The sequence below is a fragment of the Hylobates moloch genome, unplaced genomic scaffold (assembly GCF_009828535.3).
Source record: "Hylobates moloch isolate HMO894 unplaced genomic scaffold, HMol_V3 SCAFFOLD_5, whole genome shotgun sequence".
Lineage (NCBI taxonomy): Eukaryota > Metazoa > Chordata > Mammalia > Primates > Hylobatidae > Hylobates > Hylobates moloch.
The window spans coordinates 108,590,859-108,606,791 of NW_026652280.1; the positions used below are offsets into that span (position 1 = coordinate 108,590,859).

The 15,933-nt window shown below is 39.1% G+C and overlaps 1 protein-coding gene across 2 annotated transcripts in view; it reads left to right on the plus strand.

Moving 5' to 3' along the window:
• Positions 1-6,785: 6,785 nt before the first annotated feature.
• WARS2 (tryptophanyl tRNA synthetase 2, mitochondrial) overlaps positions 6,786-15,933 on the plus strand; it is a 117,951-nt gene continuing 108,803 nt past the window's right edge. The window contains exon 1 of one of the 2 annotated variants that reach the window (XM_032154859.2): positions 6,786-6,884. In XM_032154859.2, the coding sequence (XP_032010750.1) occupies positions 6,795-6,884 (90 nt within the window). In that variant the 5' untranslated portion in view covers positions 6,786-6,794. The remainder of the gene's footprint in view (positions 6,885-15,933) is intronic. The other variant, XM_058439402.1, reaches the window with a different exon arrangement.

Genomic DNA, 15,933 nt, shown 5'->3' on the forward strand with positions numbered 1-15,933 from the left:
CTAGTACTGTAAGTCAGAGATGAAGATAAAGGTCTTGCCTTCAAGAAGTTTAACGCCTGGTTAAAAAGTTATCCTAAGATGATTTTGGTTTTTATCATTTTTAGTTTATTCCTCGTTCTGTAAATAGATAGTTCTACAGTGAATATTTTCATTCGGGTCCATTGTCTATCATTTTGCATCTTGTTCTGTGCATCTGGGGAAGGGGCTGGCAGAGGGACTGACCTTTACGGACTGGATAAGTCATATTCCTTTGCCCTGAGGTTCATCAAATGGGAGTAACCAAAAGATCAGAAGATCAAAGGGTGAGAGGAGAGAGAGGCAGGGGTATTTATTTCCCACCCACCACCTCTCCAACACACATATACTTTGTTCTCCACACCTGCAAGCTGTGCGTAGACAGTGGCTCCATTCCTCTTCTAAATGCCACAGCACCTGTTAGGCAGCCCTCTTCTGGAACTCTCTCTTGGGCCAGAAGCTGTCATACAAATCATTGTGACTGCCGATTACAAAAGAGGAAGCATTTTTCTGAGAACAAGCAAAAAGTAATCCAGTTGGGAGCTAGAGGAACTGCTACAGAGAACAAAAACAGGTCAAGATATTCTTCCTACTTATCCTTCGAAAAGACATCTGTGGAAAGCCACTTCATATTTAGGTGGCAGAGAGAGTTGCATATTCTCTGTCTTTCATAAACCGAAACCTGCTATGCTAGGATGACAAGTAGGGCGAATTTCATTTGGTTGAGCATAGCTTCCTGGAGCACAGTCTTGAGAAAAATTTTGAGGCCCATTCTCAGTACCTGCATCTCAGTATCTTCCACAGACATGGGGTCAGCAGATATACTCTAAAACGTAGATTCTGACTGTAATACCTACTTCTGTATCTCTAAATGACTGTAATCTGAGACAAGGCAGAAACTAGTGTCTTGAAATACAAGAGTTACAATGGTGTCATCTAGCTCTCCTCTATCTTTCACTCATTTTACATACAAGGAAAAAGAGGCACATACACGGAAAAAGAGGCACGTGAAGGGTCAGTAATGTATGCAGATTTTCTCCAAGATCATGCTCAGTTCTACCTATTAAGGAGAAAAAGTAAAGAAAAACATAGTTGACTGCAGTTGTCAATGGATCTGGGGAAGTCCAGTGGAATCTCACTGGCTGAAATGGAATTTGACTGAGACAGTGAGGTCAAGACCCTATTTTTAGAGAGGCATATCTTTTAATCATGTTTTTATAAATATCAAGATCTAAGCATTATGTTTTACTTTCAGTAGCCACACCTAGGATCATAGCATCATACTAGATAGACAGGGTGTTGGACAGGATCTCATGTAGTTTGATTACAAAGACAAACAGAAAAGAGCCTATCTAAAAGCCACTCGAGGGAGCTTTTTGGAGATCTTGTTAAAGTTCTTTTTGTAAAAAATAAGCTTTGAACTGCAAACCCTGCTCCCCCAAGTTATAAAGTAGCTGGGGGCAAAAGATGGTGATTTTAAAATAGAATAAGTGTACAGATGGCATAAGGATCTTGTCTTTAGGGCCATACCAAGTGGAAAAGATACACCATGCAAAGAGAGACGACAAAGTAAAATACACTTTCAAAAGTTGAATTTTGCTAATTTTAAAGTTGTATTTCCTCTATGGGATACATGTCCTAAGACTGAGGATGAAAAGTGGGGATAAGGACCATTGAAATAGTCTTACAATTCTCCCAAATTATTCTCTATTCTAGATCCATACACAAGGGAGCAATTCTCTGCCTTCTTTAAAGACCTGTTCTCTAATGTTTAAGTGGCCATTTGTAAGAGTATGGAGAGAAAACATTAAATATGAACAGGAATCCTGGGGCCTGTAACATTCCTATGTAATCAGTATTCCTCCTGGTTCTGCACACTAAGGAGTCTACACGTAATGGAGTCAGTTTTCATGCATATTATTCACTTGTGTCTGCTCTGACTCTACCCACCTTCCCCACCTTCTCTCAACTCTCATCAAAATATCTTCACTGTTGTGGGGTGGAAAACTGTCCTTAAGGCAAGAAGTTGAACGTGGCAATATAAAAAGTGTGGCCTTGACCCTTAATCTTAAGAAAAAAGTACTCTGAGAAAAATCCCATTTTGCTATTCACCTCACATAGTCTCTTCTTGGATTTTGCCCTTTCTTCCAGAAATAAAGTGATAATGATGGCTCCCTAGAAAACCCTTTAAGCCTTCCCAAAGGTAAGATGAGCTTCTGATTATTGTCCTTACAGTAAGATGCTATAATTTGCTCTCTCCCAAAAACTACTAGGGAAAGACAACATCTTTTTACATTAGGGGTGGAGATGAGAGTATCAGCCTTTAAAAATAGGACATTTGCTTGTTCTGACTTTGAAGCCTGACAAAAGGATGTGGCTTTATGTGGAATCTTTCCCCATTTGGACCTGCCCTAGCTTTAGCCTCTTCAGCTTTATCGTGGTGTCAAAGTAGAACACTCATCTGGAGATGGATTTCTTTTTTTTTTTTTTTGAGATGGAGTTTCGCCCTTGTTGCCCAGGTTGGAGTGTGGTGGCACAATCCTGGCTCGCCACAACTGCCGCCTTCCAGTTTCGAGTGATTCTCCTGCCTCAGCCTCCCGAGTAGCTGGGATTACAGGTGCCTGCCACCATGCCTGGCTGATTTTTGTATTTTTAGCAGATTGGGTGTCACCATGTTGGCCAGGCTGGTCTCAAACTCCCGACCTCAGGTGATCCGCCCACCTCGGCTTCCCAAAGTGCTGGGATTACAGGCGTGAGCCACTGCGCCCAGCCGAAGGTTCTTCTCATTCTTGCTTTTACTTGTGTGATTTTTCGTCAAGGTACTTAATATCTCTGGACCAGTTTCATCAGTTATAAAATAAGAGGAAGAACTAAAGTTAAGCCAAAGGCAAAAAAAGAATAATCATTATTACAGTTTCCCATATGCTTTAATGACTCTTGGAGGTTATCTCACTCAAAAGCAGGATCTGCCTCACTTTAATTTGTGGCCTTATAATAGGTCCAGCATAAGATGGCATGGTCAGAGAACATGTACAGAGAACTGTAGCCCATAATTATGAAGAGAGAGGTTTGTTTGCTTTTATTATGGAATCTCTTCTATATTTGAAAAAACATACTCAATATAAATGAAAGGTCAGGGGTGAATGAATTGTGCTTTAAGTAAGTTTTGAATACAATTGCCATCTAGTCTTTGCAGTCTGAAAAATTCTTCTTTAAGTGAATAAATGTGTAGGGCAACTCTCCATTACCTTGATCAGCATCTAATACCAACCTGACACTTAGAATTAAATTAGAGAAACAAAATTGGATACTTTGAGACTTGAGGGTTGATTATACTGCTCGAGCTAAGAATGGATTTAAACTCTTCCCTTATCCCATTTAAATCTAACTAGGTATAAATTCTCCATTACTAAGGAATAGAGGTGTATCTGCAGAGGTGGAGGTTCCCCTTGATGTTCTTGGACAAGGAAACCTAATCCTTTCTTCTGACACACATGGTTGCAATAGAAACCATTTCCCAACTGCCAGTCTGGTTTTAATCTGTTGTTTCTAGCAAGAGAGGATTTGCAGGGAATGTTAAGGAGAGAACAAAATTACCAGAACTTACTATAAAGTAAAAGTGTTGATGAGAAATCAAAATTTAAACAAGTGTTCAAAATTGTAAGCATGAACATATGTAGACATATAGTTCATGCTATAAGGATAGGACTATAAAAGTTTTTAATCTTAGGTAGGTTTAAAGTCTGCTTTCCATACAACATTTATATCTTACTTTACCAAAGTTCTTTAGCTTACTCAAATGATAGCAGTGGTAAAATACCATCATTAAATACAGTGGTGCTTCATTTAAACACCACTGTTGGAGAATGAAGTATTCCATAGGTGAATTTTCCATATAACCAACTGCATAATACACACTTTTCTTTTCTTTTCTTTTTTTTTCTTTTTTTTTTTTTTTTGAGACTGTCTTGCTCTGTCGTCCAGTGTGGAATGCAGTGGCTTGATCTCGGCTCCCTGCAACCTCTGCCTCCCTGGTTCAAGCAACTCCCATGTCTCAACCTCCCAAGTAGCTGGGACTACAGGCGCACACCACCATACCCGGATAGTTTTTGTATTTTTCGTAAAGATGGGGTTTCACCATGTTGGCCAGGCTGGTCTCGAACTCCTGACCTCAAGAGATCTGCCCGCCCCAGCCTCCCAAAGTGCTGGGATTACAGGCGTGAGCCACTATGCCCAGCCCATGGTATATACACACTTTTAAATGTTAACCATTTTGTATGAAAACATTTCAAAAGTGTATTATAGGTTTTTTCTTTAAAGATACATTGAATAATATATCTTTCCCCAAGGAGTCAGGGTTACCATTATTAAAAACTTATTAAGTTAAATATACTGAGCTGAATATATTCCTCCTCTTAGAAGATGGTAAGCTTTGTAGTCATACTTTCCCCAACACCAAAATGCTTACTGTGAAAAAGTACAAAAGTAGACAGAATTGGTTCATTTTTAATACATCCTGTGTCTTTTCTGTTAACCGTTCCTTCTGGCTGTTAAAAGCAAAGCATAACAACCACTGACAATAAGCTGTGTAATTTGTTAAATTCCAATTTACTTTTAAAAGAGGTGCCTACTCTGCACAAGAGACTATTCTAGGTGCTGGGGGAGATGTTAGAAATATAAACTATAGTCCTTGTCCAAGAAGCAAGGCTGGCTGAGTGACACCTGAGAGTTACGAGGTCACCACCACGGTGCAAAACACAATTTATTACTTCTAACAAAGTCTAAAAATTAGCAAATATTTTCGATTTTAAAAATCAGGATACTAAAGCTATCAAACTTGTGGTCTTAAAGTCCTACCTTTTTTAGTGGGACTATGTCTTGGAAATACCTCCCACGAAAATATTATTGGTCATAGGAGTCTGCAGATAAGACTAAGAACTACTTCTTGAAGAAATAAAGTAGGTACACCCTTTGACAGCTTTTGGTGCACCATAGTCTTATTGCTAGGTTTTATCTTGCTATCTAGATGGCTAAGGATGTCAGAAATCTAATGTTGCTAATTGCTAGGGTCATATAATCTAATTAATAAAATATATGTAAAAAACTGTACTATAATGCTTTGCCCCTATGTATGAGTAAAACATGTAGGGCATTTATTAAACTGCATTTCACAAGGGATAACATATATCCCCCTTCCCCTGGTAAGGTTTCCAGGGCCTCAGTAATATCACATTCTTTGGGTTCTACAACACCTCTTGGCTCCTTTATTTCCATCATCTGGCTACTTTCATTCCACAAACTCTATCTGGTGGTCTCAAGGATTTCCTTGGTTTCAATTACCATCTGTTTTGTAGTTCAAATCTCTTCTGCACTCCAGACCCATGTATCTATTTAATGGGCATCACATTTTGGAAGTACTACAAGCACCTCAAATTTAACAGCCAAAACCAAACTGATCAGTTTCGTTGAAGAATATAACTTGATTTCCTAGTTTTTTTTTTGCCTTCATCCCTTTCCTGCTCACTTCTAAATTACACCAATTATACTTGAACTTCACCAGTACTTTGTATACCTCCAATATTATACTATATGGTTTTAATTTACTGTTTTGTCGTATCCTGGTAGATTTCAGCTCCTTTATAGGCATCTCTTATCTCCTACCTCTCCTTGGTAATTTTCAGTAGCTGGATATTATAACACATAAAGGAATTGTCATGAATTTCTTCCAGTTATATTTTTACTGAAACACTCGTAATCTGTCTGGGAGATTTTTAGGTGAATTAACAGAAGCAGGAGAATTGTATTAATCTTTCTCATAAACCCAAACAAAATTTCTTCCATCAGGTATAACCTTCCTGCAGCCTTCCCTAGACTAGGTTGAAACACCACAGTCCTAACCACTCCTCCTTAAAACTTGCGGTGCTTGCTTCTTTAGCACCTATTAAGTGTACATCATTTATTTATCCGCTACTCTATTAGACTGCAGACACCTTGAAGACAAGATATGTCTTTCCCTGTACCTTCAGTGACTAGCACATTACGATAGTGTTCAACAAAGTTTACAGGACGAATGAAATAAGGCCACATAAGCCCAGTGCGGTGGCGAATGCCTGTAATCCTAGCACTTTGGGAGGCCGAGGTGGATGGCTTGGCTTGAGCTCAGGAGTTTGAGAGCCTGGGCAACATGGTGAAACCCTGTCTCCACCAAAAATACAAAAATTAGCCGGGCGTGGTGGCGCACCCTTGTGGTCCCAGCTACTCAGGAGGCTGAGACAGGAGAGTAGCTTGAGTCTGGGAGGTGGAGGTTGCAGTAAGCCGAGATCGCGCCACTGCACTCCAGCCTGGGCGAGAGTGAGACCTTGTCTCAAAGAAAAAAAAAAGGAAATGAGGCTACACAGGTCTAAAAAGACCAGTTATATTGCCCTCTAAGAGAACTGGGAGTTCCTAAACAAACTTTTTAAAGGTTGCCTTCACATAGCTAAGATCAGAAAAGCAGCCTACTTGACTTTCTTCCAGTCTAAAGCGCTGCTACTAATAATCCCCAAGGAGATTCTCCTTCCAGGAAGGCTGCGCAGACAAGGGATCCAGGGAAAAACACTAAAGCCCCACCCCGTTCCTGTCCCCACCTGCTCGGCAAAAACTGCACTCCGCCTGACAGCGGCTGCGCTGCGCTGCGCAGCCTGGAGGCCCAGGCCGCGCCCAGCAAGCAGGAAACGCGAGACTGGGATTGGCTCTCTGAACAGACGTCATTCTGAACAGGACGGCTCCGGCTTCTCAAGATGGCGCTGTACTCAATGCGGAAAGCGCGTGGGTGCTGGAGTTTCATCCGGGCACTCCATAAGGGATCCGCAGCTGCTCCCGCTCCCCAGGTAACCAAAGACGGCCTTTCCTTCCGCGGCTTCCCATCCCGCGAGGTTCTTCTCATCCCACTGCCCTCAATTTCTCTCCTGCCGCTTCTTACGGCAAGTACGTGCCTTCTCTCGCCTAAGGTCTACTCGCCTGTAGTCTACTCGCCTATGACTGTCGGCCTACTCAGAGCGTAGTGACGTTGCAAGGATACGTGATGACGTAAAGGTCCCTTGGTGGAAAAAGCGCGCCACTTCCTGACCTCTTGCCGCCAACTCCAGTTCTGGGAGGGGAGCGCCGCCGCTGTTGCCGGGCAACGCGGTGAGCCTGCCCCGGGTGTGATGTTTTCAGAGACCGGTTGTTTTAGAGACTGCTCTTCCTCTCGTGGTCCTGTTAGTGTTTTTACCCTCCTTACCCTAACAACACGCTAAGGGGCTATCGGAGAGATTAGAGAAGTTTTGTTAGGCACTGGGCAGCTTAGGTCGGCGCAGCAGGTTGGCAGTGTGGTACTTGAGCAAGTGTCAGTGCATCTTCCATTCTGGTTGCTCCTCGTGGCTCCACAACACTGCTATATCTAGCAGGCTGTGAGAGAGTGACCGCAAGCTGCCACAGAGTTTGTCCTGTCCTGCGCTTGACAGCACTGCCGTTACCAATAATCTCGTCGTACGGAGACCATGTCGCGGCCTGGTCTTATTGGGAATTGTCTTAAATATTTGGAATTTTACCCTCATAGCAAAAAAGTCAGGGGGAGGGGATACCCTTTCAGTTATTCAGGCTTTTACTAAACGTCTTCTAAGTGCAGTCTCAGTGGCAAGCACTTTGAAATACGTTGTCTACGGGAGATATATTCTGGGAACTAGAGAGAAAGGAGAGAATGTGATTTTATTAGGTAATTTCCTGGCATCATTTGCATATTCATTGCCATAATGCGTAGGTGTGAGGATGTCACACCTATTGTAACTGGTGTGTTGAAAAGAGCGCTAGACTGGAAGATAGCCCAGAGGTCAAGGGCTTAGTCTGCCGCTTGATAGCTGTGTGACAAGTCACAATCTCTCTGGGACTTTTTTTCTTTTTTTGCTCATATTGAGTGGAGGAAGAGTTGGACTGATTGACACGTTAATATTCTTTCAAGCTCTGGGAAATCTATAGTTCCATAATTATGAAGCCAAAACAAAGCCAATGAGAGTAATTATGAAAACCAAAATTTAAGTTCAACTTATTTTTCTAGCCATGTCATAAATTTTTTGAACTTCCGTTTTTTTATTGATGTGAGTCTCACAAAATTCTTATAACCTAATATATTAATATATACCAGAAAGCTGCTTGTCAACAAACAACTATTCAAATGTTACTTTAAATTTCAGCAGCAATGTTAGGTAAGACAATTCAAAATTAGATAAATTTATCAAAAATTCCTCTCCTTGAAATTTGAGGGATTCTGCAGAACCAGAATTAGTTGATTATTTATAATTAATAGCACATTAACACCTATGCTATCAAAGTAGCTAAGCCGTAGACCCAAACTTCCCCTTATTCCAAACTAAAGAATTGAAGATGTCTTGAGAATAGAGAATCAGAGAGAAAAAAAAAAAGACTAACTACAGCTTGCTAATGACTGCCCAGGGAAGTTTAAGACACTAAGTCATTATAAATGCTAAAGAAAAAATTTCTTAAACCTCTACTATTGTTTCAGTGGCGTTTATGAATAGGGCTATTAAAGTTAATTATTAATCTAGATTGTTTCAAGATGTAGAATTTCCAGTACAGATGAATGTTTCTAAACCTTTAATTTAGCTTTGAGTAGAATAAGAATTAAATGTGAGAGTATTTTTTTAAAGTATAAATCTACATATAATTTCAGTCATTGAAAATGATGGTTTGAAAGATTAATGTGGTTTTTTGAAAGACTGAAAAGATACAAAATTGTGTTCCTAGTGTTATTACGATGTTATGTTTATATATGTGTTTATATAAACGTATACATAGAAAAAAAGCCTGGAAGGGAACAAACATTTTTAACTTTTTTATTTTGCTTTGGCCTTCCTAAATAGTGGGTTAAAAGTTATTTGTTTCCTTTTATAGCATTCCATATTTTTCACATGTCTAAATTGAAGACACACACTTTTTTATAACCAGAAAATTGTTTTGAAATCATAAATCTTTATACAGATCTTTAGTCATTAATATCATTTGTGGTATTTTAGGTTTCTGAGGAAGATACTTGTCCCACAATGCCGTTATTAAAATGGCCTTAGAAAAGGACTACTAAAAATTTATGGCCACTTTTCTTGTATGTATCTTCTTTTTCTCTTGAAAAACTTCCTTTGAAGTCAAAGGGATTTTGTGAACAGATGCAGAAATATGTGAAAGAGGCAATGGATTCTTAAACCAGATGCATTAGACATTTTTATGATATCTCATAACCTTTGTAGAAAAAAATTATTTTGCAAGAGTATAGTATAATGGGAAAAAATGTATATTTATCATATGAATGGTTCTATCAAAAAGCAAGAAATAGCCAAGTTAGTTTTTATTAGCCTTGGCTGTGCACTTACTCCCTTAGGTATAAAGCAAAAGTGAATGAGCCATAGCAGTGCTATGTTAGAAACTCTGACTAATAAAGTGTTGTGATTCCTAAGTTGTTTTAATGGTTTTTGGTGTTTTCTTTTTTTAAAACAAAATCTTGGGTAAAAATCTTGGCATAGGGCATCTTTGCTTATCTCAGATGCAGGCTTTTACCTCTCAAGGCCAGATGTAAACTCAAGTTGAAAATAAAAAATAGGGAGAAACAGAAATAACAGCACATCACTCCATACTCATTATGGGATGTCTACAATTTATATGAAAACGGTTTATTTTGCCAGGTGTTGCCTGACAGAAAACTGTTGAAATCTGACAAGATGAGCGTAGTCATAGAGTCAGAGGAATTAAGATCTGACATGTTCTGTTTAAATGTTGGTGTTATTAGTTAAATTTAAGCCTGTCATCATTGGCCAAACACAGAATCCTTACTTCTTTAAGTACTAAGTCATGATTGTATTGTGCAAAGGGTGAAATATTGATGGTTAGTAGATTTTTGCAAAAATATTTGTTATTCAGTTGAAGTATGATAAAGTGTCCACATTTTATTGCAGTTGAACATGTTTCATTATTAGCGGTTCCTAGCTTGGGTTTGTCCAGTATTCACATAATGTTCTTGCTGTTAACAATCGCTAAGTATAGCCATTAGATGAAGAATTGAGCCTAAAAAAAAAAAAAAAAAAAGTGTGGTTTAAAATTTTTGAGTATTTAATTCTCACAAGATTTAAATTTTTTTAATTTTAAAATAATTTTAGATTTACAGAGTTGCAAAATTAGTCCAGAGAATTTCTGTATACCCTTCACCAAGCTTTGTCTTGAATAATCATAATACAGTTATCAAAATCAAGAAATTAATATTGGTACAATAATAGTAATTTAGCTACAGACTTAGTTCAAATTTCACTAGTTTTTTCACTGTCCCTTTCTTCTTTAGTCCAAGATCAAATCCAGGATCCCACAATGCATTTAGCTTTCATGTCTCTTCTAATCCATACATTTTCTCTTTCATGACCTTGGCACTTTTGAAGAGAACTAGTCAGTTATTTTGTAGAATGTCTCTCAGTTTAGGTTTGTCTGATTTTTCTTTGTGATTAGACTGAGGTTATGGATTTTTGGCAAGAATACCACGAAGAGATATTGTTCATAACAAGGCCTTGAGGCAGGTATTGCAACCTTATTTCAAACGTGAAGAAATAGTCTTTGGTTAAGTAACTTGCCCAATGTCACACAATGGTGGAATTAGGATGGTAAGTTTTAATGTAGGCATTTCATTTCATATTTTGCAATTAGTATTTGTTATTGTAGGTTTCTGCAATGTTAATGACATTAAATTGGCGTAGTGTTCCCACTGACTTTTAGCTCTTCTCTGCCATGTATTGTTCATGCAACATGCAACAAGAGCTAATCAGCATGGTATGTGTTCAAGAGCTACTACAATCATCTGGGAATTTTGCTAGTTGATTACTCTGACAGTTTGATGAGGTTACTTCATCTCTCATGGCAAATAAAGGTGTTGCATGGATCCACTCTAAAGCTCCTTTTAGTCTCAGTCAGTGAGTCTTACTTGTTTAAAGTGCTTTTGTGGTTGGTTGCTTTTGTGAACTGACCTAGTTTATTATAAATGATAATAATATTTAAATTCTTTGCAAAATAGCTTTGAGCAGCTAATGAAAACTACTGATAGTAACTGTTGAAAATATAGAGGATGGAAGAACTGTAGCTGAATGCTGAGGATTTATGCTAGCAGATAGTACGGCAGCCATGGCCTGGAAATGCTGAAGAGAGTGATGCTGCTGACCTCCAAATTCTTGCTCAGTGTATCTTTTGAATGACTGCAAGTTATAGAAAAGCTGTCTGCAGAAGCTTCTACAACTATATGTACACACACACACACAAAATATATATATTTTTGTATAAATATATTTATACAAATTTATTTATTTAAACATCTATTGGCCAAGCACGGTGGCTGACGCCTGTAATCCCAGCACTTTGGGAGGCCAAAGCAGGTGTATTTCTTGAGCTTAGAAATTTGAGACCAACCTGGGCAACATAGTGAGACCTTGTCTCTATAAAAAATTCAAAAAATTAGCCGGGCTTAGTGGCATATGCCTGTAGTCCCAGCTAGTCAGGAGACTGAGGTAGGAGAATCACCTGAGCCCAGGAAGGCTGCAGTGAGCAGCGATTGTGCCACTGCGCAGTTAAGATCCTGTCTGAAAAACGAACAAACAAAAAAACCCCAAAACCCGTCTGTCTGTCTGTCTGTCTGTCTGTGTATCTATCTATCTATGTATCTGTCTATCTATCTATCTATCTATCTATCTATCTATCTATCTATCTAATCTCTATATTCCATGTCTTTCAGAAAAGGAACTAACAGCTAGTGCCTGCTATGTGCTAAAGCCTCATGGTATGTGTTATACATACTTTATCTTATTTATTTCATACAACAATTTGTAAATATTATTCTTCCCATTTTATAAAAGAGGAAACTAAGGTTCAGAGAGTTTAGGTAATTTTCCCAAGTCACAGAGTAAGTAAATAGCAGTGACACAGTTCAAACCTAGTCTTGCCTATGCTTTTCCCACTTTACCAGTAGTCTTTTATCAAATGAGATCTTACATGAATCCCTGTTATATAAAACAGATAAAAGCAAAGCTTTTCTGATTTAAGAAGCAGAGGAGTATTTTTAGCCCTGCTTGTTTGATTTCCCTCTCCCCCATTACCTGCCCCACTCCACAACCCAGGGACTCCTGAGATGGTGCCACACAATTTTGGATTTCTTAATATGTAGTTTGAAAAATACTGCAGCTTCCATAAATATCCAAGTAAGTTTGTTGATCAGGACCACATATGATGGATGGATTATTTTTTAAGGAGCTGCACTTTAAATGAGTGGTTTGAGAGTATTTACTTTGGTGTGTATATATTTTATAACTAAAATACAGTATTCTATTGGTCTTAAGCTACATGAGAGTACATGAGATAATAGCAGTCAAACAACTTTCTTTCCTTTTCTTGCCTTCTTTCTTTTTTACAGCTTACTGCTGCCAAACATGCTGATCTTTGTGCCCAAAGATAATGCCTTGGATTCAGTCTGTCACTGTTGTAACTAACCTAGCCTCTAGCCTCCTCACAGAGAACACTTATTCTGGTTCTTTTCTTGACTCTATTCTACTGCCACCATTCAAGAGTTCAAGAGTTTCTCTTCTGAAGATTACAATATGAGGCCTAAATCTTTCTCCTAAATTTCAACAGAGAAATTTACTCCTTTAGGGTAGAAGCTCCTCAGCCACATTGTGAGACCCTAGATGCTGAGAGATAATTTATAGGCACAGAGATGATATGTTGACTCCAGCTTGACTTAATTTAAGTCTGCTCAGGCATTTAGTTTTCTCTCTCTACCATTTCTTAACAATATTCTGTCTTTTTTTTCTCCAGTTCAGAGACTTCACAGATTTCCTGAACTTCTCTGCTTACTGAACATAGCAAGGTCATTTATAGATCTTTGCACTGACCCATCACCTGAGTTCTGTTAGGTTTCTACTCATTAACCAAAATTCATCTGTAGCTTTCTTTTTTTCTTGCCACACAGTCTTCTGTTTTTTTTTCTAGAGCTACTCCTCCATTTCTAATTGAGAAAGTTCTAATTGAACTGACCTCTGGTTGGCTAAAGAAATGTTTTTTGTTTTTGTCTTTGTTTTTTTTTCTGCCCCTTTGCTTCCTAAAAAGCAGAGTGAAGCCAATCTGATTTTTAATTCATGGATATTCTTACAACTTCCACTTCTACATCCTGTGCATTCTTTGCGGATTCACCAAACAGCATGCAAGAATGTCAGTTTCTCCTTCGCATTCTTATCTTCATGTTCTGACTGTGACTCACTGAGGATGTAGCCCTGAATGACCTTGGTTAGGTTGCTTCTCATCCCATTTTCTTGAGATGATAGGTGTAGATTTTTCAGTAAGGTAGTTGAAAGTATAAAATAAAATAACATCTTACCTTGTAAAACATTTTAAAGTGGAATCTATTCTCTTTAATAATATCCTATTTTAATACAGCATTTTGTAGTTTTTCAGAATGCTTCACGTTCTCATTTACTCTTGAGTACAACATACAAAGTTCCTCTAGTTAGCCATCAAAAATTTTTACTCATTGATTAAAGTTTTATTGTGCCTTCCCTTTTTTTTTTTTTTTTTTTGAGACAGAGTCTCGCTCTGTCGCCCAGGCTGGAGTGCAGTGGCGCGATCTCGGCTCACTGCAAGCTCCGCCTCCCGGGTTCACGCCATTCTCCTGCCTCAGCCTCTCCGAGTAGCTGGGACTACAGGCGCCCGCCACCACGCCCGGCTAATTTTTTGTATTTTTTTTTAGTAGAGACGGCGTTTCACCGTGGTCTCGATCTCCTGACCTCGTGATCCGCCCGCCTCAGCCTCTCAAAGTGCTGGGATTACAAGCGTGAGCCACCGCGCCCGGCCACCTTCCCATTTTTTAAACCAGTTTTGCAAGATGATGAATATAAAGTAAATATCAGTGTTCTTTCAAGTTTTACTTCAGTGACTGTTATCCTATTTGTACTAAAATTAGTTTAATGTTTAATTCATTTTTGGGCCCTGGTCTGATAATACCGTGATAATTTCAGTTATTACTAAATATGATGATAATGGACGTGGTGGTGACAATAGCAAACATTCATTGGATGCTTACTGTGTGCCAAGCATGGTTTTAAGTATTTGACATTCATTAACTCATTTAATCTTCATAACTCAATAAGGTAGGTGCTATTAGCCCTATTCTATAGATGACGATGTTGGGAGGTTAAATAACTAACCTAAGGTTACATAGCTAGCAAGTATCAGAACCAAAATGTAAACCCAGCTAGCCTGTTTCCAAACCCTGTGCACTAACTGGGTTCACGCTGTTCTCCTGCCTCAGCCTCTCTGAGTAGCTGGGACTACAGGCGCCTGCCACCACGCCCGGCTAATTTTTTTTGTTGTATTTTTAGTAGAGACGGGGTTTCACCGTGGTCTCGATCTCCTGACCTCGTGATCCGCCCGCCTCGCCCTCCCAAAGTGCTGGGATTACAAACGTGAGCCACCGCGCCCGGCCGGTAAATTCTTAAACAAAGTACACATGTTAATTTGCTGATAACTGCCTTGTAACTTTTAAATCTGTTCTATGAAAGCCACTTATATATCTTGCCATGGTGACATGTAGAGTAGAAATTATAAATCATCCTTTGTTGTTGCTATTCTTACAGTCTTGTTTAGCTCAATGAATTATGAGAAAGAAGCAAAGCTGTCTTGTAAATTTATCTCCATATCTCTATTTGGCTACTACCACTAGGATTACCGTGTATAAAATAAGGGCTTTTAACACATGAGTCCCAAGGTGCACGTAGGAAGTTCTATTTATACACAGTCTATAGCTAAAAGGGCAACCTGCACAGAGCCCTGCAGGCAGAGGAGAGGTGATGAGAGCTACAGCTGATGGCTGACCAAGGGACCACTATCTAGGGTCTAGTTGGGATTTATGGCTAGAGTGCTTTCTTCAAGAAGTGGCAGAAGTACAAAGTGGGAAGATGGGAAATATGAAAATAGTGTTGTAGGCCATTTCTGCAAGGGACAAGGAAGAATTTGATTCTAAAAGATTGTCTTTTGAAGGAGTTCTTAAAGAGGTCTATAATTCATTAATTATAGAGTATTAAGGTGAGTATATTAATATATTAATTAGAATAGTGATGAGGCTTTAAAATTAGCAATATTGAACAGAATTCATTTTATACATCAAACAAAGGGCTTCTCATGAACTTTTTATCATACTCCTCATGAACAGAGACTTTGCATGGAGTGTTCAACTTTATTATATGAGTAAAGCCTACTCTTTATTCACCACGTTACTTTGGACCCCTTTTGGGAAGCAGGAGAATATAATAGTGAAGGGAAATGGAGCTGTTTACTCAAATCGCAGATTTGGATTCCTGTTTTCCCATGGGGAGAATGATCTGAGCAGCCAGTTCATAAATTTGCTGGAAAAGAGAAGAGGCCTCTTGGGCTGAGGGTAAGTATGCAGTGTGAAGTTGGAGTCCCAGGGGAGATGTTAAGGACCAGACTGTGTGGAACCCTTGCCAGTCCTGGGGAGAGAGTCAGATTGGCCCACTGACTGTGGCTACTAGTTACCTGGCAAACTGGCTTTTCCCACGGCTGGCAACCTTCCAGCTATTCCCATGCCGCTAAGCTATGAGACATCCAGACTCAGTAACTTTAATTAGAGACGCAAGTTCATAGGGGATAAACATTCACACAAATGTTGTACTAAGTTGACTGGCTCTTCATTAAGAGGAAGTGTGGGAAAGTAGACCATGCATGACTATTTGGATCAGCCAGGCCTGGCTCTACCACCACATTTTAAATGTGATTCCAGGCAGTTTTTTGACCTCACTAAACCTCAGTTGTCTCATGTGCAACATGTTAATAATACTCCTCACATTGTAGGAA